The sequence below is a fragment of the Oncorhynchus mykiss genome, chromosome 15, assembly GCF_057628025.1.
Source record: "Oncorhynchus mykiss isolate SJ-2025 chromosome 15, ASM5762802v1, whole genome shotgun sequence".
Classification (NCBI taxonomy): Eukaryota; Metazoa; Chordata; class Actinopteri; order Salmoniformes; family Salmonidae; genus Oncorhynchus; species Oncorhynchus mykiss.
In genome coordinates, this window is record NC_143036.1 from 19,544,963 (window position 1) to 19,570,534 (window position 25,572).

At 44.4% G+C, this 25,572-nt stretch overlaps 1 protein-coding gene across 12 annotated transcripts in view; it reads right to left on the reverse strand.

Moving 5' to 3' along the window:
- Positions 1-25,572, reverse strand: part of LOC110490935 (receptor-type tyrosine-protein phosphatase mu) — a 296,571-nt gene that overhangs the window by 31,671 nt on the left and 239,328 nt on the right. For 4 of the 12 annotated variants that reach the window (XM_090199471.1, XM_090199469.1, XM_036943987.2 and 1 more), the window contains 6 exons: positions 24,210-24,367; positions 20,058-20,132; positions 19,450-19,476; positions 14,800-14,999; positions 5,984-6,071; positions 4,777-4,853 (listed from right to left, as the gene is read on the reverse strand). In XM_090199471.1, coding sequence (XP_090055597.1) covers positions 4,777-4,853; positions 5,984-6,071; positions 14,800-14,999; positions 19,450-19,476; positions 20,058-20,132; positions 24,210-24,367 — 625 coding nt within the window. The remainder of the gene's footprint in view (positions 1-4,776; positions 4,854-5,983; positions 6,072-14,799; positions 15,000-19,449; positions 19,477-20,057; positions 20,133-24,209; positions 24,368-25,572) is intronic. The other 8 variants (XM_036943993.2, XM_090199470.1, XM_036943988.2 and 5 more) reach the window with 2 other exon arrangements.

Here is a 25,572-nt window from a genome sequence, read left to right on the forward strand (position 1 = left end):
CACACACGGTCTGTCATCTGCCCGGTACAGTTGAACCAGCATTCATCCGTGAAGAACGCACTTCTCCAGTGTGCCAGTGGCCATCAAAGGTGAGCTTTTGCCCACTGAAGTCGGTTACGACGTCGAACTGCAGTCAAGTCAAGACCTGGTGAGGAAAACGAGCACGCAGATGAGCTTACCTGAGACAGTTTGTGCAGAAATTATATGGCTGTGCAAACCCACAGTTTCATCAGCTGTCCATGTGGCTAGTCTAAAATAATTCCGCAGGTGAAGAAGCCGGATATGGAGGTCCTGGGCTGGAATGGTTACACGTGGACCAGGATGTCTTGCTATCAGGCAGACTAAATAACTTTTTTGCCCGCTTTGAGGACAATACAGTGCCACTGACACGGCCCGCAACCAAAACATGCGGACTCTCCTTCACTGCAGCCGAGGTGAGTAAAACATTTAAACGCGTTAACCCTCGCAAGGCTGCAGGCCCAGACGGCATCCCCAGCCGCGCCCTCAGAGCATGCGCAGATCAGCTGGCTGGTGTGTTTACGGACATATTCAATCAATCCCTATACCAGTCTGCTGTTCCCACATGCTTTAAGAGGGCCACCATTGTTCCTGTTCCCAAGAAAGCTAAGGTAGCTGAGTTAAATGACTACCGCCCCGTAGCGCTCACTTCCGTCATCATGAAGTGGTTTGAGAGACTAGTCAAGGACCATATCACCTCCACCCTACCTGACACCCTAGACCCACTCCAATTTGCTTACCGCCCAAATAGGTCCACAGACGATGCAATCTCAACCACACTGCACACTGCCCTAACCCATCTGGACAAGAGGAATACCTATGTGAGAATGCTGTTCATCGACTACAGCTCAGCATTTAACACCATAGTACTCTCCAAACTCGTCATCAAGCTCGAGACCCTGGGTCTCGACCCCGTCCTGTGCAAATGGGTACTGGATTTCTTGACAGGCCGCCCCCAGGTGATGAGGGTAGGTAACAACATCTCCACCCCACTGATCCTCAACACTGGGGCCCCACAAGGGTGAGTTCTGAGCCCTCTCCTGTACTCCCTGTTCACCCACGACTGCGTGGCCATGCACGCCTCCAACTCAATCATCACGTTTGCGGACGACACTACAGTGGTAGGCTTGATTACCAACAACGAGACGGCCTACAGGGAGGAGGTGAGGGCCCTCGGAGTGTGGTGTCAGGAAAATAACCTCACACTCAACATCAACAAAACAAAGGAGATGATTGTGGACTTCAGGAAACAGCAGAGGGAGCACCCCCCTATCCACATCGACGGGACAGTAGTGGAGAGGGTAGTAAGTTTTAAGTTCCTCGGCGTACACATCACAGACAAACTGAATTGGTCTACCCACACAGACAGCGTGGTGAAGAAGGCGCAGCAGCGTCTCTTCAACCTCATGAGGCTGAAGAAATTCGGCTTGTCACCAAAAGCACTCACAAACTTCTACAGATGCACAATCGAGAGCATCTTGTCGGGCTGTATTACCGCCTGATACAGCAACTGCTCCGCCCACAACCGTAAGGCTCTCCAGAGGGTAGTGAGGTCTGCACAACGCATCACTGGGGGCAAACTACCTGCCCTCCAGGACACCTACACCACCTGATGTCACAGGAAGGCCATAAAGATCATCAAGGACAACAACCACCCGAGCCACTGCCTGTTCACCCCGCTATCATCCAGAAGGCGAGGTCAGTACAGGTGAATCAAAGCAGGGGCCGAGAGACTGAAAAACAGCTTCTATCTCAAGGCCATCAGACTGTTAAACAGCCACCACTAACATTGAGTGGCTGCTGCCAACATACTGACTCAACTCCAGCCACTTTAATAATGGAAATGTATGTAAAAATATATATCACTAGCCACTTTAAACAATGCTACTTAATATAATGTTTACATACCCTACAATACTCATCTCATATGTATATGTATATACTGTACTCTATATAATCTACTGCATATTTATGTAATACATGTATCACTAGCCACTTTAAACTATGCCACTTTGTTTACATACCTTACATAACTCATCTCATATGTATATACTGTACTGTATACCATCTACTCCATCTTGCCTATGCCGTTCTGTACCATCACTCATTCATATATCTTTGTGTACATATTCTTTATCCCTTTACACTTGTGTGTATAAGGTAGTAGTTTTATAATTGTTAGGTTAGATTACTCGTTGGTTATTACTACATTGTCGGAACTAGAAGCACAAGCATTTCGCTACACTCACATTAACATCTGCTAACCATGTGTATGTGACAAATAAATTTGATTTGATTTGATTTATTATTAGTATTGGATAGACAAAAAACTGAAGTTTATAAAACTGTTTAAATGATGTCTGTGAATATAACAGAACTCATATGGCAGGCGAAAACCAGAGAAAGATCCAACCAGGAAGTGGGAAATCTGAGGTTTGTAGTTTTTCAACTCAGCCCCCATTGGGTGATGTTAGTTATTTTTCACTTCCCAAGGCTTCCACTAGATGTCAACAGTATTTAGAACCTGTTTTGAGGATTCTACTCTAAAGGAGGGGCTCATAAGGGCTCTTTGAGTGAGTGGTATGGCAGAGTGCCACAGCCTCGGTCTGGCGCGCTCACGTGAAAGGTAGCTTCGTTCCACTTAATTTGTACAGACAATTGAATTGTCCGGTTGGAACATTAATTCAGTTTTATGTTAAAAACATCCTAAAGATTGATTCCATATTTAGGTTGGCATGTTTCTACGGGCTGTAACAGAACTTTTTGAACTTTTTGTCCGAAGTTCGGCGCGACCTGAATGCGCTTTTGGATTTGTTTACCAAACACCATAACAAAAGAAGATATTTGGACATAACTGATGGACATTATCGAACATATCAAAACATTTATGGTGGAACTGGGATTCCTGGGAGTGCATTCTGATGAAGATCATCAAAGGTAAGTGAATATTTAAAATGCTATTTCTGAGCAATGTTGACTACCCAATATGGCAGGTATCTTTTTGGCTGCTTTGTTGTCTAAAGGCTGTACTCAGATTATTGCATGGTTTGCTTTCTCCGTAAAGTTTTTGAAATCTGACACAGCGGTTGCATTAAGGAGATGTTTATCTAAAGTTCCATGTATAATAGTTGTATCTTGATCAATGTTTATTATGAGTATTTCTGTAAATTGATGTGGCAATATCACCGCATGTTTTAGAACTACTGAACGTAACGCGCCAATGTAAACTTTTTTTATATAAATATGAACTTTATCAAACAAAACATACATGTATTGTGTAACAAATTCCTATGAGTGTCATCTGATGAAGATCATCAAAGGTTAGTGATGAATTTTATCTCTATTTCTGCTTTTTGTGACTTCTCTGTTTGGCTGGAAAAAATGGCTGTGTTTTTCTGTGGCTTGGTGGTGACCTAACAATTGTTTGTAGTGCTCTCGCTGTAAATCATTTTTGAAATCAGACACTGTGGCTGGATTAATGAGAATTGTAGCTTTAAAATGGTGTGAAATATTTGTATGCTTGAGGAATTTTAATTATGAGGTTTTGTTGTTTTGAATTTGGCGCCCTGCACTTTCACTGGCTGTTGCGGGGAGTCCTAGACAGGTTCAAAAACAAAATGATAGTCCCACTAAGCACTAACCAGATGGGATGGCATATAGCTGCAGAAAGCTGTGGTAGCCATGCTGGTTAAGTGTGCTTTGAATTCTGAATAAATCACAGAAAGTGTCACCAGTAAAGCACTATCACACCACCTCCATGCTTCACGGTGGGAAACACACATGCGGAGATCATCCTTTCACCTGCTCTGCGTCTCACAAAGACACAGCAGTTGGAACCATAAAGCTCAAATTTGGACTCATCAGACCAAAGGACAGATTTCCAGTGGTCTAATGTCCATTGCTCGTGTTTCTTTGCCCAAGCAAGTCTCTTCTTACTATTGGTGTCCTTTAGTAATGGTTGCTTTGCAACAATTCAACCATGAATGTGTGATTCACACTGTCTCCTCTGAACAGTTGATGTTGAGATGTGTCTATTACTTGAACTCTGTGAAGCATTTATTTGCATTTATCTGCAATTTCTGAGGCTGGTAACTCTAATGAACTTATCCTCTGCTGTAGAGGTAACTCTGGGTCTTCCTTTCCTGTGGCGGTCCTCATAAGAGCCAGTTTCATCACAGCGCTTGATGGTTTTTGTGCACTTGAAGAAACTTTCAAAGTTCTCTTTGCTTACTTGAGCTGTTCTTGCCATAATACTGACTTGGTCTTTTACCAAATAGGGCTGTCTTCTGTATACCACCCCTACCTTGTCACAACACAACTGATTTGCTCAAACACATTAAAGCACACAACTTAACAAGGCACACCTTGAATTGAATTGCATTCCAGGTGAAGATGGTTGAGAGAATGCCATGAGTGTTCAATGACGTAATCAAGGCAAAGGGTGGCTACTTTGAAGAATCTTGTTTTGTTTCAAACTTTTTTGGTTACTACATGATTCCATATGTGTTATTTCATAGCTTTGATGTCTTCACTATTATTCTGCAATGAAGAAAACAGTAAAAATAAAGATAAATCCCGGAATGAGTAGGTGTGTCTAAACTTCTGAATGGTGTGCGGGAAGAGGAGGAGAGTGGGTAGGAGGATTGTGGGTTTAAGCAGGAGCCTGATCATCATCTCATTCCATCTGAGAGCTATGCGTGTGCACAGACACACGCTGGCTGACCTTTATGTCTAAGCCCAGGCTGGTGTTGTACTTACATCCACGTAATTTGCATTAATGTAATCGGAGCTCTGCTCTCCCTCGATAGCCTGCAGCCGGACGCGGGAGTGATCATCTGGATAAAGACAGGACAGAGAGAAAGAAAAACAAGAGAGAGGACGAGAAAACAAGGCCCCATTAGTAATATTGATGAGACAGAGAGGAAAACACTGGTCGGCTATCCCTGTGGAGGAGAGTGTCCACCGAGTTTAAGGTCATCAACTCCTGCACATACTGCAAAACTACCTAGCCACTGTGCTGATGTCTAACATATGCCCTCTAGAACAAAGTATTTCCTGGGTTAATAAGTTGATTTAGTCCCTATTCATTTGGATAACAGTCAACAATTATTTGTAAGATAACTATGCTGTTCAGTTGTTCAGTTACAGTTTTCAGTTATTGTTTCACCTTAGTTGTTGGGATTCAAAGTGATGGATCTGGGCACAGTAAGAGCCCGTATCACCAGTTAGGTGCAGAGAAGTTTGGGCAGTCAACTACTGTGATGTGTGACTCTACTTAATCAAATTCATCACATGACAGAGCTCGGTTGTGAAACAAGTGTCTCTCCATTAGTCATAACAATTCATTATGACTGATAGGAGAACAATCTTCTCTGATCTCCTTCTTTCTCTCCCATTGCACAGAGGAGATGCTAACGTACTCTGAATGATTTATTCACTAATTATTATAACCGACAGAAAACTGTCAGTCCCTGTCGCGCCATGTGCAGCACTGCAATTGGTCAGTTGCTCATTTGCAGGGACAGGAAGTGTCAGGAATCTTATTGACATGGAAATAACTGGGGTGGTCACATCATTACTGATGGGGTTGTGTGTGTGTGTGTGTGTGTGTGTGTGTGTGTGTGTGTGTGTGTGTGTGTATCGGAGTAGGCCGATGGGGAAAAATAAATGTGTGAAATGGTTCTGTAGAGAAAGATGGAACCCTAGGCCATGTCAAGGCTCATTTTCATAATTGCCAAGTCAATTAGGACCGCCTGTGTTGTATCCTCATGCACATTCAACGTGGTTTGGAATGAGGATCACAGCTTCAAGACACATTTTTCATATGATCCTATCTTTATGTTGCTTTACAATAACAGACAATATATCAATGACATTTTTCACAATAATGTTCACAAATCCATATCTAACCATTAGGGGATTGAATGACAACAACAAATACTGGTGACATATCATTTGTACCCACATGCAATGATGTTTCCGTATCGGTTCTTCATCCTGTTCTCGTCTTTCTTGGCAGAGTCCCATGGTGCAGACTGTCCTTCAAAGAAGCTCTGTGGAGAAAAAAAGAGAGAGAGAGAGATTGTAAATACAACCTATATTTATGTTTATTTATTTTCCTTTTCATACTTCAACTATTTGCACATCATTACAATATTACAATACTGTAAACAGACATATGACATTTGAAATGTCTATTTAAAAAAAAACTTTTGTGAGTGTTTACTGTTCATTTCAATTTTTGTCCTTTTGTTTATTATCTATTTCACTTGCTTTGGCAATGTAAACATGTGTGTTCCCATGCCAATAAAGCCCCTTAAATTGAATTGGGAGAGAGAAAGAAAGAGAGGACATGAAAGGTCCAAAGGGTTAGGAGGTCAGCTCTTTAAATGACAACCCAGCGGCAGATCCTGTCGGGTCAAAAGAGGAGACACATTATTAAAAATAGAGATATATATCTATCCACATCATTATTAGACATGAAAGGAGGCAGCAAAATAGCCTTCTGGGAACCTTTTCAGAAAAGGTGCCCATTACGCTGGTGCTGTAAGCCAATCAGAATCGTCCTCACCGAGGTAGAACACCAGTCCAGCACAAACTGTACCAACATACTCCTCTAAAGGACTAGTTCCCCCAAAAAATAACATGAGATGAAATAGAATAAAAACAACCACATACAGACACAGGGCTGATAAAACCCTACTCTGCCCGAGCAGAGCACCTCATGAAAAATGTATCATATTAGTTTTTTGCCATTCTGATCTCGCACCGGGACATGCAATTAGGACTAATTATTAAAATAAACATCAGCACTGGAGTGGTGCTGGTGAGGCAGCTGCCTGCTGCCTCTTCCCCCGTAAGTTAATGTCTCCTCCAGCTCCCTCTTCCCCTGTAAGTTACTGTCTCCTCCAGCTCCCTCTTCCCCTGTAAGTTAATGTCTCCTCCAGCTCCCTCTTCCCTGTAAGTTAATGTCTCCTCCAGCTCCCTCTTCCCCTGTAAGTTAATGTCTCCTCCAGCTCCCTCTTCCCCTGTAAGTTAATGTCTCCTCCAGCTCCCTCTTCCCTGTAAGTTAATGTCTCCTCCAGCTCCCTCTTCCCCTGTAAGTTAATGTCTCCTCCAGCTCCCTCTTCCCTGTAAGTTAATGTCTCCTCCAGCTCCCTCTTCCCCTGTAAGTTAACGTCTCCTGCAGCTGCCTGCTGCCTCTTCCCCCGTTAGTTAATGTCTCCTCCAGCTCCCTCTTCCCCTGTAAGTTACTGTCTCCTCCAGCTCCCTCTTCCCCTGTAAGTTAATGTCTCCTCCAGCTCCCTCTTCCCTGTAAGTTAATGTCTCCTCCAGCTCCCTCTTCCCCTGTAAGTTAATGTCTCCTCCAGCTCCCTCTTCCCCTGTAAGTTAATGTCTCCTCCAGCTCCCTCTTCCCTGTAAGTTAATGTCTCCTCCAGCTCCCTCTTCCCCTGTAAGTTAATGTCTCCTCCAGCTCCCTCTTCCCTGTAAGTTAATGTCTCCTCCAGCTCCCTCTTCCCCTGTAAGTTAATGTCTCCTCCAGCTCCCTCTTCCCCTGTAAGTTAATGTCTCCTCCAGCTCCCTCTTCCCCTGTAAGTTACTGTCTCCTCCAGCTCCCTCTTCCCCTGTAAGTTAATGTCTCCTCCAGCTCCCTCTTCCCTGTAAGTTAATGTCTCCTCCAGCTCCCTCTTCCCCTGTAAGTTAATGTCTCCTCCAGCTCCCTCTTCCCCTGTAAGTTAATGTCTCCTCCAGCTCCCTCTTCCCCTGTAAGTTAATGTCTCCTCCAGCTCCCTCTTCCCCTGTAAGTTAATGTCTCCTCCAGCTCCCTCTTCCCCCTGTAAGTTAACGTCTCCTCCAGCTGCCTGCTGCCTCTTCCCCCGTAAGTTAATGTCTCCTCCAGCTCCCTCTTCCCCCTGTAAGTTAATGTCTCCTCCAGCTCCCTCTTCCCCTGTAAGTGAATGTCTCCTCCAGCTCCCTCTTCCCCCGTAAGTTAATGTCTCCTCCAGCTCCCTCTTCCCCTGTAAGTTACTGTCTCCTCCAGCTCCCTCTTCCCCTGTAAGTTAATGTCTCCTCCAGCTCCCTCTTCCCCTGTAAGTTAATGTCTCCTCCAGCTCCCTCTTCCCCTGTAAGTTAATGTCTCATCCAGCTCCCTCTTCCCCTGTAAGTTAATGTCTCCTCCAGCTCCTTCTTCCCCTGTAAGTTAATGTCTCCTCCAGCTCCCTCTTCCCCTGTAAGTTAATGTCTCCTCCAGCTCCCTCTTCCCTGTAAGTTAATGTCTCCTCCAGCTCCCTCTTCCCCTGTAAGTTAATGTCTCCTACAGCTCCCTCTTCCCCTGTAAGTTAATGTCTCCTCCAGCTGCCTGCTGCCTCTTCCCCCGTAAGTTAATGTCTCCTCCAGCTCCCTCTTCCCCCTGTAAGTTAACGTCTCCTGCAACTGCCTGCTGCCTCTTCCCCCGTAAGTTAATGTCTCCTCCAGCTCCCTCTTCCCCCTGTAAGTTAATGTCTCCTCCAGCTGTCTCTTCCCCCTGTAAGTTAATGTCTCCTCCAGCTCCCTCTTCCCCTGTAAGTTCATGTCTCCTCCAGCTCCCTCTTCCCCCTGTAAGTTAATGTCTCCTCCAGCTCCCTCTTCCCCCTGTAAGTTAATGTCTCTTCCAGCTGCCAGCTGCCTCTTCCCCCTGTAAGGTAATGTCTCCTCCAGCTGCCTCTTCCCCCTGTAAGTTCATGTCTCCTCCATCTGCCTCTTCCCTCTGTAAGTTAATGTCTCCTCCATCTGCCTCTTCCCCCTGTAAGTTAATGTCTCCTCTATCTGCCTCTTCCCCCTGTAAGTTAATGTCTCCTCCAGCTCCCTCTTCCCCCTGTAAGTTAATGCCTCCTCCACCTGCCTCTTCCCCCTGTAAGTTAATGTCTCCTCCAGCTGCCTCTTCCCCCTGTAAGTTAATGTCTCCTCCAGCTGCCTCTTCCCCCTGTAAGTTAATGTCTCCTCCAGCTCCCTCTTCCCCCTGTAAGTTAATGTCTCTTCCAGCTGCCTGCTGCCTCTTCCCCCTGTAAGTTAATGCCTCCTCCAGCTGCCTCTTCCCCCTGTAAGTTAATGTTTCTTCCAGCTGCCTGCTGCCTCTTCCCCCTGTAAGTAAATGCCTCCTCCAGCTGCCTCTTCCACCTGTAAATTCATGTCTCCTCCAGCTGCCTCTTCCCCCTGTAAGTTAATGTTTCTTCCAGCTGCCTGGTGCCTCTTCCCCTGTAAGTTAATGTCTCCTCCAGCTCCCTCTTCCCCCTATAAGTTAATGTCTCCTCCAGCTGCCTGCTGCCTCTTCCCCTGTAAGTTAATGTCTCCTCCAGCTGCCTCTTCCTCCTGTAAGTTAATGTCTCCTCCAGCTGCCTGCTGCCTCTCCAACGAGTTTCAAGAATGTATAAATAGATCATAATGATGCATTGTCATTTAGCCGTATCCATCCAACGTTCCTTCCGATACCTCTCTCTCAGCCCCATCAGACAACTGATCTGATTAGCTCTGATTGCCTGCAGTGGAGCCTCTTTTGGCCAAGGAAGCCGCTTGCTCCCCCCATATCTCTCCCTCTCACGCTTGTTCCCCTCAATGATAAAATGACACAGAACTCGTTCAGAGGACAAGAAGCCTTGATCAGTGCTCCAAGTGGATAATGGCAAGCAGCCTGGTCCCCATGGCGAGGAGCCCCACTCTCACGGATGTCGTCGTCGTCCCCCTCCCTGCCCGCCCACACCACCGAGTGCCAGACGTAATGAGAGAAATGGCACTTCCACTCGATATCAAATAACAAAATGTACATTTGTGGTATTTTCTGTGACTGCCTAAGGTGGGAAAATATGCCATTTCTTAACAGTCATCAATGACAGAAATCAGTCTTTGGCAAGGCTTACATGGCTGTTTGAGTAAATGAGGAATGAGGGAGAAATCAGAGAGGAGGAATCAAGTTTGTATTTTCCTGAAGACGTCTTTGAACAAGGGAATCAGGTATACACGCTGTGACGTCACCTTGAAACGAGCTTAAAAGACTAGGATTATCACATGACCTTTTACCGGCCACGTTGGGTATGGGGAGAAACTTGCCGTCGCAGGCCTTGTAAACCGCCACTACAAGTGACACTTTGAAGGGAAGGCCGTATTTGAATGCAGATTGCTTTTTCTCTCTTCGAATGTCTCAGAATTGGATGCAGTAAAGAGACATTAAACACAGTTTAACACATATTGACAACATTGAGGCACTTAGTCTTCCTCTGTTTTCTCTCCATTTCTCCTCTCTAGATTTTGAGTTTCAAAGTGGCGCTGTTTTGTTATTCATCGCTGCCATGTATCTTTCAAGACAGCTGTCTTTTCATGTGCAGGAAGTGACACAGAGCAGCCATGGCGAGCGAGGCAACCCGGGGAGGAGAGGAGTGATAGAATGACTGACGAGCACCTTTCTTTACGCTCAGCTTCCTCTCTCTCTCTCTCTCTCTCCCCCCGGGGAAGAGAGGAGTGATAGAATGACTGACGAGCACCTTTCTTTACGCTCATCTCTCTCCCTCTCGCTCTCTCTCCCTCCCGCTCTTTCTCAACTGTGTTATAATGAGATCCGTGGTCCAACACTGGCCCGCGGTGGGGGGAGGGGCGGGAGAAGAACGTTGCCGCAAACTACTTTAGACACGCGTCAAACTTCAGGGGTGAGCGGTGTCAGAGGAAAAAAAAGAGCTTCAAGAATAAATCATTTCACATTGTCAAAATAGTTTGGGGAGAGTTAGAGAACACAAAAAAATGATTAAGTGACGTGAAATGCACCAATGCTGGCAGGTGTTCAACTATTCATATTTTTTCATGTTCAGGTGTAATATTGGATCTCTAGTTTAGAGAAATAATAGATTTTGCAACAATGTCTACTGTGTTTGTAAGACTTCTATGCTAATGTAGAGATCAAGGGAAAACCCAAAACTGGGTTTCAAGAAATGTTAAGAGTCTACAACATGCCTTTTCTGAGCCTGATAATCACCCAAACATTGGCTGCTAATGAAAAAAGGTCTAGTTAAATATAAAAGGTATAATATTGAATTATTAACATCCATAGCAGCCTTGCTGCAAGATGTGGGGGAATTACAAGTCAAATAGTTAGGAGGCAGCCCCAGGCTTCATCTAACCCCATTGGCAGTATCATACTAATTCTCCATTGGCCAGGTTTTCCCACCACCTGCCAGTAAGCCTTAACGTGATTGGTGGAAAACAAGTAATGAATTCAAAGCCTTGCATACTTTTCCGTCTCAAACTTTTTCAAAGCATCACACAGGTGATTTTCAATGAAGTAGACCAACTGAGATGAGATCTATGGTCCACTCTCACGGGCCCGAATCCAAACAAAAGTGCTCTCTTATCCCAAATCTTATCCTTAACAAGCGAGTGAACAAACAGTGTGGAAGCCATTGTTCCCGCGGCTCAAAGGAGCTTCTGAATGGCTGTTGATGTTCAGTCTCTCACTCAGGTGCGACACCAACCCCTTTTGATTCTAAAACCCCCTTGCGATTTCACCCTCAACGCTACTGACTACAGGGCCACAGAGACTCTGAAAACACTCCTCAGAGGCACCAAACGTGGTAGGGCCTTAGACAAAGCTTCAGCAGCAAAACAGATCCACTGTGTTTTTACCCCACACAACGCTTCTCAAGTGTTTACCAGTAGGCAGCAAAATCTGGCATAAATACAAAGGCACATTTCGGCAATTAACATAATGCTTGGAAGATGCTGCCCGTATGAAGCCAATCTGAGGAGAGAAACAGTGTGTTATGATGACATGAAAGGTAAACCGAGTTGGATGTTGAACAGTGTGTTACAGAGTAAGATGGTGTAGTGGTTAGGGAGGTGCATATGAGGGAGGAAAAGTAAGGGCCATTCATGAATAACGATCACAGCAAAATCTGCATATTAATGGCTGATTTAGGTACAAAGTAGGTTGATCTCAGGAACTCAATTGGTTTCAACTAAATATGATCTGCAAGTCTTAATATTTTGGTTTTTGAATGCAACATACCATACCAAGAGGGCAAGCTGGAGCAGTTACAGCCTTTCATGAGTAAACATTTCAAATGGCTTCTGACTGCATTATCATCAAAACAAATCAAATGTGTTTTTTGCCTTTGAAGAAGAGGCAGGCCTGAACTGGAGCAGGCCCATTTACTGTGTGTCTGGGATGAATGCGGAGTGTGTTTTGTCTACAAACACTTCCATTAGGATGGGACCTCTGGTACGTGCTGTTGTGTCGACGGAACGACACTCATTTTACTGCTCTTTGATTCTCACTGGCCACAGGGGATTCATTTGGAGCAGAAAAAAAAGTTTGTTTTTCTAGTATTTTGTGATTTGTAGGCCTACTTAAATGCATGTTTTTGGACACAGACAATCAAATCAAATGTTATTTGTCACATGCGCCGAATGCAACAGGTGTGGACCTTACCGTGAAATGCTTACTTACAAGCCCTTAACCAACAATGCAGTTTTCAGAAAAACAAGAGTTAAGAAAAATATTTACTAAATAAACTAAAGAAAAAATGAAAGAGCAACAATAAAATACAAGTAGCGAAGCTATATACAGGGGGTTCCGGTATCGAGTCAATGTGAGGGGGTACAGGTTAGTCGAGATAATTGAGGTAATATGTACATGTAGGTAGGAGTAAAGTGACTATACATTGATAATAGATCATAAACACTATTTAAAAAATGAGGGGATGGGGGGGGGGGGTCAATGCAAATAGTCCGGGTAGCCATCAGAACAGCAGGTATAAAAGAAAGAATTATGATCAATATCATAGGAACCAACTCTACAAGATAGGAGCTATAGGTTGTTTGCTGGCTGCATCTAGAATAATACGACAAAGCAACGATATAAAAACAGATTTCACAATCAAACCAAAAAGGGGACACGCTTACCTGGTTTATCTTTCCCATAGACAAAGTTATGGAATAACAAGAAGCATGGAATCGGGGGAGAGATTAGAATTGATCAGTTTAGTTTGGTGCTCGGCTCGTCATGTCTAGACCATTTACACCTAAGACAGTGGTAGCAGGAAAAGAAAAGAGAACGACGTCTCTAACTTTTAGAGGCGTTGCAAATAGAAAGATAAAAAATGTTTTTTTTAAAACAGTGAAGTGAAGCACTTTCAGATGGAGGGGTGGAAGGGGGCATAAATTATTCCACACTATTTTTTCCCCGACTGGCAATACTGTATTATTGCACTAGTAGCCTAAGCCTTCCATCCATATCCATAATGAATTGAGCCCTGAGGGTAGCACCAAACCACAGGGCCCGGGTATTGGAGCTTGAATTATTGATTTGATTCCTGTGTCGTTTATTGTGTAAGTAGTGGGTATAGCAAAGTAAAGGATAAGATGGGAGGGGGGTTGGTGGATAGTTCATTACAGGTAAATACCCTCCGTTGAAAAAGGTAGAAACTCCCTTGTGATGGGTTGGAAGGTGAGCGAGGTAGCTTGTGTATACTGTATGTACACACACAAACAAATATGTGCATTCAAGCACACTCCCACACACAAACGTAACACCACAATCACACACTATGTGCTGAGTGGTGAGGGAATAAGACACTGCTGTGACATTCGTTAGGTCTGTCATCAGCTTCTGGAGAGCAGCGCTGTTCTCATCTAGTTCGTTCACGATACAGACTCTAGGCATCGCTGGCAGCTCGCAATGGTCTCAGCCGTTAACACAAAGTCACAGTCTCAGAAATCCCCCTTGCGTGTGTGTGTTTATTGAATGTGCGTGTGTGTGTGTTTATTGAGTGTGTATGTGTGTGCGTGGTGTAGGATTTTCAAGATTTAGAAGGCACATTTTCAAACCATGGCGGTTTAGTGTTGCTAGACTAAATGGATGGTGTCCACGAGGCAGTAAGATCTAAGCAGTGTGGCGTGTAGTCAACAAACTGCAGGAGCCCAAACACTAAGCCAGAGAAATTCAGTGGTGACACAAACATTGGAACGGGAGGAGTGCGTGGACACAGAACTAGTGCATTTTGTGCACTAATTGCTCATGACAAGTTCATTCACAAAGACCAAAAGTGCAACTCTATGCAGAAACATCTAACAAACAAGGAATCTAAACACTAAAGAAAAGAGAAGGAAAGCAACAAACCAAGAAAGAAGGCAGGCATTAAAAGCAACAAACCAGGAAAGAAGGCAAGCATTAAAAGCAACAAAGAAACACAAAAAGGAAGGAAAACCAAAATAAAATAAAGACAAACAGGGACCTGTGTGCTTGGTTTGTTTCAGAGTGAGGGAGCAAAGACAGACAGACATACAGACATACAGACAGACAGACAGACAGACAGACAGACAGACAGACAGACAGACAGACAGACAGACAGACAGACAGACAGACAGACAGACAGACAGACAGACAGACAGACAGACAGACAGACAGACAGACAGACAGACAGACAGACAGACAGACAGACAGACAGACAGACAGACAGACAGACAGACAGACAGACAGACAGACACAGACAGACACAGACAGACACAGACAGACACAGACAGACAGACACAGACACAGACAGACAGAGACAGACAGAGACAGAGACAGAGACAGACAGACAGACAGACAGACAGACAGACAGACAGGTGACGTGGAATATGTGTATACTGGACATGGTGGTTTGTGGGGACACTGTGGTATGTGGGGACACTGTGGTATGTGGGGACACTGTGTGCCATGTGAGAGAGGACAGAGGGGACACTACACTAGTCAGACAGGCAGGTAGTTGGGGCTCTCACCTCATACTCCTCCTTAAAGCCGTAGCCCTCGGCACACTTCATCTGGGTGATGTGCTGGAGCAGGTCGGCCACGCGGATGGCCGGGTGGAGCTGACCGGTCTGGTATGGAGGAACATCCGCCACCTCCCTCTTCTTCTTATAGGAGTGGCTGTGGGACTGGACCAGACTACTGGTGTCACTGGTCATGGTGTGGTTCTCATCTGGAAACACAGAGGAAGGACAAGGACACACAAACACACACACTGGTCAGAACTGGAGTGCTGCACAACCCCACAGACAGAGGAAAGGAAACACTGTTGACATTATAATGGATGAATACAAGGTAACAATATAAAGTTATTCAATGACAAAACATGAAATGAAAAGGAGTTACTTATAAACTATGTCATGCTAGACTAGTTATTTCAGTGCTGTAAAACGTGGTGAAGACAACATAATATGGATCTTGTATTATAACACTGTTTCAATAGATGGTGCCCAGTATCTCTATTTACATCTATTTTCTATGAGGGGAAAGAGCTGGCTTTATTTCTATTGACGCTAGAATAGCCCTCAGTTCTGATAACGCTAGCTTGTGGCTAACTTCTCAATAAAATCCTTTCTATCCTCAGAATTTGACCAATGGCAAAATAAGGTTGCACAAATGATGGAATGGTGGCGGTGAATGGATGACGTGGGTGCACAATCAAATGAAGTGGCTACCTTGGTCGGTAACTACGTCTAACGGGAAAATCGTAACACAAAATGTCAGAGGCGTGAGACCCCCCATTCATTCAAAGGGGGGGGGGGGGGGGGGTATGTCACAGTCCACATATGCATGAGGCAACACTGTCCACGGGTGGAGTCAGACCGCCATGCTAGCTAATAGCTTCACAGGAGGAAGGGGGGCGTGAGATGCGCTAACACAAGTGCATGCGTGGCAACAAGATGGGAGAGCAGCCCCCAAGGCAAGCCCCTTTTCAATAGCATGAGGCACACACACATCTCCTCACCCCAGAGAAAACAGGGCAGACTGGCAACTTACCATTAATGGGCACTTTATTAGAGGACATAACAGGTTAAATGTGAAGAAGAAAAGAAGAGAAAGGAAACAGGGTATAAGCAACAATATAAGTTTAGGCATGAGCACCTGCACAGTTTTAATTTTCTCTAGCTGTTTCTAGGCACCAACATTTTTTTGCCATTCCGGGAGTCCTGATCAAGGCAACTATTCAGTTCAATTGGACACCTCTCAGAAAGCTAGATTTGGGACACTTTAGTTGGAGTTGTGTTAATTTGGTTGGAATCACCTAGAATTGGCCATTTCAATGTAATCAATGCTGATAATTACATGATAAAGAACCAAAACATTTTGTTCACTTAATAACATTTTCATTTGACATTTGCCAAATCAGTTTAACTAACTTGACCTATATTGTCAAAGCCAGAATAATCCTGCAGCAACAGGATTTGAACTTTTAGTCCATAATGTTGCTTGATCTGGCCAAAAGTAGGCTACATGAAAAGTGCAATACTCTTAATATAACCGTTTGTTAGTGTGGGTTTTTAGTGAATTTCTATAAATTTATGAAAATTCTCAGCAACAAAAGAGTGATCAAATTAAGATCCTACATCTGTGGTAAATCATCTCCTGATCACGTTTGAAAACAAGTGAAACCACTAGCTTGCCCTTTTCCTAGGTACTGTAAACGGTGAATGTGAACTATTGGGACTTGCCTGGGGAAACATCTAGAATATCACCCATGCCATGCTTGCTTGAGACACTGTTGTGCTTTTTAGCTCTGTCTACTACCCTAAAGTGTGTTAAGCTGGTTAAAAGAAAATACATTTTAGTGTATGTTAATATTTTAAATGTCTACAGGTGGTGTGCGTATGTTATCTAATGTACCTGGCTGCACAACAAACAACCTACCAAGACAAAGTTATTGAAACAAGTTTCTCTAAATGAAAGGGTTGGAACTGACAATTATTGTTCTGAAGGAGTTGACAAGGGTCGGCTAGGCAATAATTACATTGGCAAAAGTGGATAATTCCTTAGCTTTGCCCGAGAGCTCTCCAATGTTTGCCACTTCTCTATATGGTCATTGCTATGGCGATGGGAACTTCTTTCTGCTATGGCAATGGGAACTACTTTCTGCTATGGGGATGGGAACTACTTTCTGCTATGGGGATGGGAACTACTTTCTGCTCTGGCAATGGGAACTACTTTCTGCTCTTGCGATGGGAACTACTTTCTGCTCTGGCGATGGGAACTTCTTTCTGCTCTGGCGATGGGAACTACTTTCTGCTATGGGGATGGGGACTACTTTCTGCAATGGGGATGGGAACTACTTTCTGCAATGGGGATGGGAACTACTTTTTGCTATGGCGATGGGAACTACTTTTTGCTATGGCGATGGGAACTACTTTTTGCTACGGCGATGGGAACTACTTTTTGCTACGGGGATGGGAACTACTTTCTGCTACGGCGATGGGAACTACTTTCTGCTATGGGGATGGGAACTACTTTCTGCTACGGCGATGGGAACTACTTTCTGCTATGGGGATGGGAACTACTTTCTGCTATGGCGATGGGAACTACTTTCTGCTATGGCGATGGGAACTACTTTCTGCTATGGCGATGGGAACTACTTTCTGCTATGGGGATGGCAACTTCTTTCTGCTATGGCGATGGGAACTACTTTCTGCTATGGCGATGGGAACTACTTTCTGCTATGGGGATGGCAACTTCTTTCTGCTATGGCGATGGGAACTACTTTCTGCTATGGCGATGGCAACTTCTTTCTGCTATGGCGATGGGAACTACTTTCTGCTATGGCGATGGCAACTTCTTTCTGCTATGGCGAAGGCAACTTCTTTCTGCTATGGCGATTGGAACTACTTTCTGCTATGGCGTTGGAAACTACTTTCTGCTATGGCGATGGGAACTTCTTTCTGCTATGGCGATTGGAACTTCTTTCTGCTATGGCGTTGGGAACTACTTTCTGCTATGGCGATTGGAACTACTTTCTGCTATGGCGATGCAAACTTCTTTCTGCTATGGCGATGGGAACTACTTTCTGCTCTGGCGATGGGAACTACTTTCTGCTATGGCGATGGGAACTACTTTCTGCTATGGCGATGCAAACTTCTTTCTGCTATGGCGATGGGAACTACTTTCTGCTATGGCGATGGGAACTTCTTTCTGCTCTGGCGATGGGAACTTCTTTCTGCTATGGCGATGGGAACTTCTTTCTGCTCTGGCGATGGGAACTACTTTCTGCTCTGGCGATGGGAACTACTTTCTGCTCTGGCGATGGGAACTACTTTCTGCTCTGGCCATGGGAACTACTTTCTGCTATGGCGTTGGGAACTACTTTCTGCTATGGCGTTGGGAACAACTTTCTGCTATGGCGATGGGAACTACTTTCTGCTATGGCAATGGGAACTTCTTTCTGCTATGGCAATGGGAACTTCTTTCTGCTATGGCGATGGGAACTTCTTTCTGCTATGGCGATGGGAACTTCTTTCTGCTATGGCAATGGGAACTACTTTCTGCTATGGGGATGGGAACTTCTTTCTGCTATGGGGATGGGAACTACTATCTGCTATGGGGATGGGAACTACTTTCTGCTCTGGCGATGGGAACTACTTTTTGCTATGGCGATGGGAACAACTTTCTGCTCTGGCGATGGGAACTACTTTCTGCTCTGGCGATGGGAACTACTTTCTGCTCTGGCGATGGGAACTACTTTCTGCTCTGGCGATGGGAACTACTTTCTGCTCTGGCGATGGGAACTACTTTCTGCTCTGGCGATGGGAACTACTTTCTGCTCTGGCGATGGGAACTACTTTCTGCTCTGGCGATGGGAACTACTTTCTGCAATGGGGATGGGAACTACTTTCTGCAATGGGGATGGGAACTACTTTCTGCTATGGCGATGGGAACTACTTTTTGCTACGGCGATGGGAACTACTTTTTGCTACGGGGATGGGAACTACTTTCTGCTACGGCGATGGGAACTACTTTCTGCTACGGCGATGGGAACTACTTTCTGCTATGGGGATGGGAACTACTTTCTGCTATGGCGATGGGAACTTCTTTCTGCTATGGCGATGGGAACTTCTTTCTGCTATGGCGATGGGAACTTCTTTCTGCTATGGCGATGGGAACTTCTTTCTGCTATGGCGATGGGAACTTCTTTCTGCTATGGCGATGGGAACTACTTTCTGCTATGGCGATTGGAACTACTTTGTCTGTTTGTATGCATGTTTTCAGTTTGTTTGCTGTGCCACTCCCCCTCATCCAGTCCACATTGTCTGTCCATGCATATGAGAGGTCATAGACATACGTGACGTCACACGCACGACACGGAATGCGGATGGGATGGAGTGAATTAGCCAACCTCAGCTTGATTAGAAAGAAACAAAACCTTCTGGTCTGACATAAAGAAGAAAAGCAGGCAGGTATGAATGTGTGAAAGCCATTATCAGGAAGAAAAAAAACAGTCCAAATTACTCTGACTCTCTCTCTCTCTCTCTCTCTCTTCTCTCCCCCTCCCCTTCCCTCAAATGCACAGCACCTGGTCTATTTTAGAGTAGGCTGTCTCTTAGTTGGTCTGTAAGCATAAGAAATGTATTGTAGGAAAAAAATAAAGAATGTTTTCTCACCCAAGATAGCGGTTGGCACAAAGGGATCTGCCCACACCCCAAAACCAGTGCAGAGTAGGGGGTTAACAAAGAAGAGAGAATATAGCAGTGAATAGGGTGACGTGCTCTCCCCTCAGGTGAGACAGCAACATTATAGCAGAGCAGTAAATTGTTATTACAGTCAACAAGAGAGGCAAAGAACCCCCCCCCCCCCCCCCCACCCCCCACGGAAGAACAGCATAAATAGCTCATAAGTAACAATATGAGAGATTATAACTAAGTCAGTTTAATATCATGTCCAACAAAATCCCTTGAATTTCATTATTACTTCAAATCGATCTACCAATATGGCTAAATATGGTTCTCCCAAGTAGGGGCCGGAAATAGAATGCTGAAGTGCAAACGCTATAGAGCAATTAAAACTGCAGGCAAAAAGAGAACAGGCATCATTACAGTGTTTTGCAGGCCACCGTTAAATCAAGCAGAACGTTGACCAAACAAAGGCGCCTGGATCGGCATTGGCCATTCATTAAAAGGTCAAAGTTGAAGGGGTCACTCGGAGATCAAGGGTCATAAGAGGTCAAAGAAGGTGCTATTAGTGTTAAAAGGAGTTTGAAGAGGTAGTTTACCTGGGTAGTAGGAGGTGGGTACAGACGTGCTGAGTGTGTTAGTCTTCATGGTGAATGACGAGGGCGAGGAAACGGCTTTTAGCAAGAGAGAGAGCAGTCAAACAGAATGGTCAATATAACCTTTAGTGAAGGAAGAAGTAATAGTACACAGTTGAAGTCGGAAGTTTACATACACCTTAGACAAATACATTTAAACTCTGTTTTTCACAATTCCTGACATTTAATCCTAGTAAAAATTCCCTGTCTTAGGTCAGTTAAGATCACCACTTTATTGTAAGAATGTGAAATGTCAGAATAATAATAGAGAGAATGATTTATTTCAGCTTTTATTTATTTCATCATATTCCCAGTGGGTCAGAAGTTACCATTCAATCAATTAGTATTTGGTAGCATTGCCTTTAAATTGCTTCACTTGGGTCAAACGTTTCGGGTAGCCTTCCACAAGCTTCCCACAATAAGTTGGGGGAATTTTGGCCCATTACTCCTGACAGAGCTGGTGTAACTGAGTCAAGTTTTCGCACACGCTTTTTCAGTTCTACCCACAAAATTTCAATAGGATTGAGGTCAGGGCTTTGTGATGGCCACACCAATACCTTGACTTTGTTGTCCTTATACCATCTTCCCAACTTTGGAAGTATGCTTGGGGTCATTGTTCATCTGGAAGACCCATTTGCAACCAAGCTTTAACTTCCTGACTGATGTCTTGAGATGTTGCTTCAATATATCCACATAATTTTCCTTTCTCATGTTGCCATCTATTTTGTGAAGTGTACCAGTCCCTCCTGCAGCAAAGCACCCCCACAACATGATGCTGCCAGCCCGTGCTTCACGGTTAGGATGGTGATCTTCGGCTTGCAAGCCTTCCCCTTTTTCCTCCAAACATAATGATGGTCATTATGGCCAAACAGTTATATTTTTGTTTCATCAGACCAGAGGACATTTCTCCAAAAAGTACGATCTTTGTCCCCATGTGCAGTTGCAAACCGTAGTCTGGCTTTTTTTGGCGGTTTTGGAGCAGTGGCTTCTTCCTTGCTGAGCGGCCTTTCAGGTTATGTCAATAAAGGACTCGTTTTACTGTGGATATAGACACTTTTGTACTTGTTTCCTCCAGCATCGTCACAAGGTCCTTTGCTGTTGTTCTGGGATTGATTTGCACTTTTCGCACCAAAGTACATTCATCTCTAGGAGACAGAACGCGTCTCCTTCCTAAGCGGTATGACGGCCCCATGGTCCCATGGTGTTTATACTTGCGCACTATTGTTTGTACAGATGAACGTGGTACCTTCAGCCATTTGGAAATTGCTCTCAAGGATGAACCAGACTTGTGGAGGTCTACAATTTTTTTCTGAAGTCTTGGCTGATTTCTTTTGATTTTCCCATGATGTCAAGCAAAGAGGCACTGAGTTTGAAGGTAAGCCTTGAAATACATCCACTGGTACACCTCCAATTGACTCAAATTATGTTAATTAGCCTATCAGAAGCTTCTAAAGCCATGACAGTTTTCTGGAATTTTCCAAGCTGTTTAAAGGCACAGTCAACTTAGTGTTGGTAAACTTCTGACCCACTGGAATTGTGATACAGTGAATTATAAGTGAAATAATCCGTCTGTAAACAATTGTTGGAAAAATTACTTGTGTCATACACAAAGTAGATGTCCTAACCGACTTGCCAAAACTATAGTTTGTTAACAAGACATTTGTGGAGTGGTTGAAAAACAAGTTTTAATGACTCCAACCTAAGTGTATGTAAACTTCTGACTTGAAAATCTGAAGGAATCAAACAATGCAGCCTGTTCCCTGACAGAGTAAATTTAACAAGTGGACTAATGTCAAAAACCTGAGACGTCTGCTAAATTACTAAAATGTAAATGTAAAATGTACTGTTCCGGTTAACCTGTTGAGTGTAGGGGGCAGTATTTTGATGTTTGGATGAAAAACGTACCTAAATTAACCTGCCTATTTCTCAGGCTCAGAAGCTAGAATAAGCATATAATTGTCAGATTAGGATAGAAAACACTCTAAAGTTTCCAAAACTGTCAAAATATTGTCTGTGATTATAACAGAACAGGTATTGCAGGCGAAAACCTGAGGAAAATCCAACTAGGAAGTGCCTCGTATTTTGAAATCTCCCTGTTTCATTGCATGCCTTCCCTCAATTTAAAGGGATATCAAACAGTTTCCTTTCCCTATGGCTTCCACATGGTGTGAACAGTCTTTAGACATAGTTTCAGCCTTTTATTCTGAAAAATGAGCGAGAACGATCACATCGCATCAGTGGATGGCTGGGTGCCAGCAGAGTTTTGCATGCGCAACAGCTTAGAGCAGACATTTTCTCTCTCTCTCCTATTGAAAAAGCTACGGTCCAGTTGAAATATTATCGATTATTTATTGTGAAAACAACCTGAGGATTGATTATAAAAAACGTTTGACATGTTTCTACGAACTTTACGGATACTATTTGGAATTTTCTTCTGCCCCGTCGTGACGCCCGAGCCTGTCGATTTCAAAACAAAACGTGCCAACCAAATGGAGGTTTTTAGATATAAAAATAATCTTTATCGAACAAAACAAACATTTATTGTGTAACTGGGAGTCTCATGAGTGCAAACATCCGAAGACCATCAAAGGTAAGCGATTCATTTTATTGCTTTTCTGACATTCATGACCAATCTACTTTGCTGCTAGCTGTTTGTAATGTTTTGTCTGCTGAGAGAGATGTCCTTACATAAACCCTTGGTTTGCTTTATCTGTACAGCTTTTCTGAAATCTGACACACCAGGTGGATTAACAAGCTAAGCTGTGTTTTGCTATATTGCACTTGTGATTTCATGAAAATTAAATATTTTTTATAATTACATTTTAATTTGGCGCTCTGCAATTCAGCGGATGTTGATGAAAATGATCCCACTAACGGGATGGGTGCGCCAAGATGTTAAGTTTATGGATACAAACACGCTAATGTTTTTTTAGTGACAGTATTTTGGTTTGTGTAAGACAACGCGCTGTGTTCATACAACATCAGCCGAATCAATAACGTTCAGCCGGTTCGTTGATAAAGCCGGCGGAGTATGCTGAGCTTTGGTCGCCGTGTTTTCGGTCGCCATTCGACAGCTGCCTTGATAAGTTGGGGACAGTGACCTAGCTGTCAGTCAAGGATATTGTGATAGACAGCGGGATAAGGTCACGGATGAATGGCCCTGTCGTTCAATGAGAGCATGTTTACTTATTAATATCCAACAATTCCTGGGCCCATCCACTCTGCCCGGCGACACACCAGAAGGCCCTTTCAGGCAGAAATGGCGTTTCACTCCTGCAATATTAAAAGCACGCGAAACGATCAAAGACATGTTTGCAGTCACATTCTTGCTCCAGTCCCCTTTTTCTTTGACAGACAGAGGAGAGGAACACATGGCGGTGAGGGGAGAGAAACATAGCTAGTGACCCTGGCACCTCCTAGCCTTCAGAGTTTAAAGAAAGACAGAAAACTCTGTCTTCACAGTTTGTGACTTACTTAGTCTACAGTCTCCAGAAACAGAGATACAAGGTCTAAGAAATATCATCATAATAAGGGGTGCCTTAATGTCTTATAGCTGTGAGGGATGGGGCATGTGGATGCGGAGGGGGGTAAAAGGGGAATATCATACGGTGATGAGACCTGCTGACCCAGCATGCAAAGCTGTAGGTGCTGACTTGGTCTGGGCCTGGGGATCACTGTTGGTGGGGGGGATTAGGGGATTGTATCCCAGCCAGGGCCAGCTGTCCCTGGGGTGAGAAGCAAGGCCAGCTGGGGTGGATCAACTGAGCCCATTGGGGTTAGTGCTGTTTGGGGTACACAGGGGACAGGACCTGTAGGACCTAGAGCCAGTGTCCATGTGTCAACACAGGATCTCCATAGAGGCAATAGGAGGGAAATAAAAGGCTAGAAAGAGATGGATCATTAGGTAAGCAGGGTTTAGGAAGGCTCAGGATCAGAAACAAAGATTAAGAGCATTTGGACAGCTTTGGAAATTTAACGCATTAAGATCTGAGACCGACAATCCTTATTTAAACGCTGTATCTGCAAATTGAGGTTGAGCTCAGTAGTGTGAAAAGCCCTCTAGACTCCCCAGCCACCCACCAACCAACCCACAATGCCTTGGTGTTGGACACTCACTTCTCCCGTTGAGTGTGTGGCTGTGGGTGTCCATGAAGGAGATGGCCTCATCACAGTTGGTGCCCTGCTCCGTGTAGCTCTTGTCCATGGAGTTCACCATCACGGTCATCTCCTGCCGCGTGCTGCTCATAGTCTCCTTGCGCTTCTTGGCCAGTTTCCTGGTTTCATACCAAACACAATAAAAAGAAGAGACGAGAAGGTCAGGTTACTGGAGATGACCACAAAGGGAAAACACCGGAAGGTTATGGGCGACACAGTTAGCGATACACTCAGTTTACATACAGTAATCAGCCTCATATTGAAAAGTTCCACTTCACACATCATTAATTTATTTATTTACCATTTTTTTTACCTTTATTTAACTAGGCAAGTCAGTTAAGAACAAATTCTTATTTCCAATGATGGCCTAGGAACAGTGGGTTAACTGCCTTGTTCGGGGGCAGAACAAAATATTTTTACCTTGTCAGCTCAGAGTCGATCTTGCAACCTTTCAGTTACTAGTCCAACGCTCTAACCACTAGGCTACCTGCCGCCCATACCTTCATATCCATTTACAACTAACATTTGTTTGACTTGAAATACTTTAATGGATTTGATTGAGCCTGCTATTTAAACCCAGGTCTGCTCTGGTCTTTCTTAACTTTAGGCTAGCCATCCAGAAAAACTCATGAAACCGAGATAGACCGCAGAGAAAAAATCTAGTCTGCATACAAACAGTACGACACCTGCATAATGCCAAGTCAAGAAAACTCATTTTCTCATTCAAGACAGAGGCCACACTGCATACTTGGCTGTCATATCCCATCTTGTCCACAACATGGACACAGACTCCCACGTAAACACAGGCCGAGATCTCAGTCCCGGGCGTTGATGTGGTGAACTGAGAGAGATTCTAGGAGACAAGGACACCCTTAAATACCTGCTGGCCCGCTCCTTCACTCCCTGCTAATGCCATCTCCTGGGGCTCCATGTCAGCAGCAAGGGCAACACACACACACACACACACACACGAGAGAGAGGGAATATGCTGATGAACCACCAGAAAATTTCCCAGGCACGGCTTTTGCCTGCAGCGAACAGACGATTCCAGGGAGGCGCCCCAGAGAGTTGCCCGACTGTCTGCTGTATGCCTGGATGGGATACTTAAAGCCTGGCCAGTTCAGCTTTAGTCCTCCATTGCAGAGGGAGACTGTAGAGTAGACATTAATTGCGGTTGTCAGAAAGGGGGGACTGTTGTGTTTTCTTGCGGGGGCGACACAGGGGCCAAGGGAGGTTCAAGCATCGAGGGTTGTCATCCTACAAAACAGTGCTGTGGTGCGGATTCAGAATGCTGCGAGATAAAGATAATTGAGAGAGTGGGGCT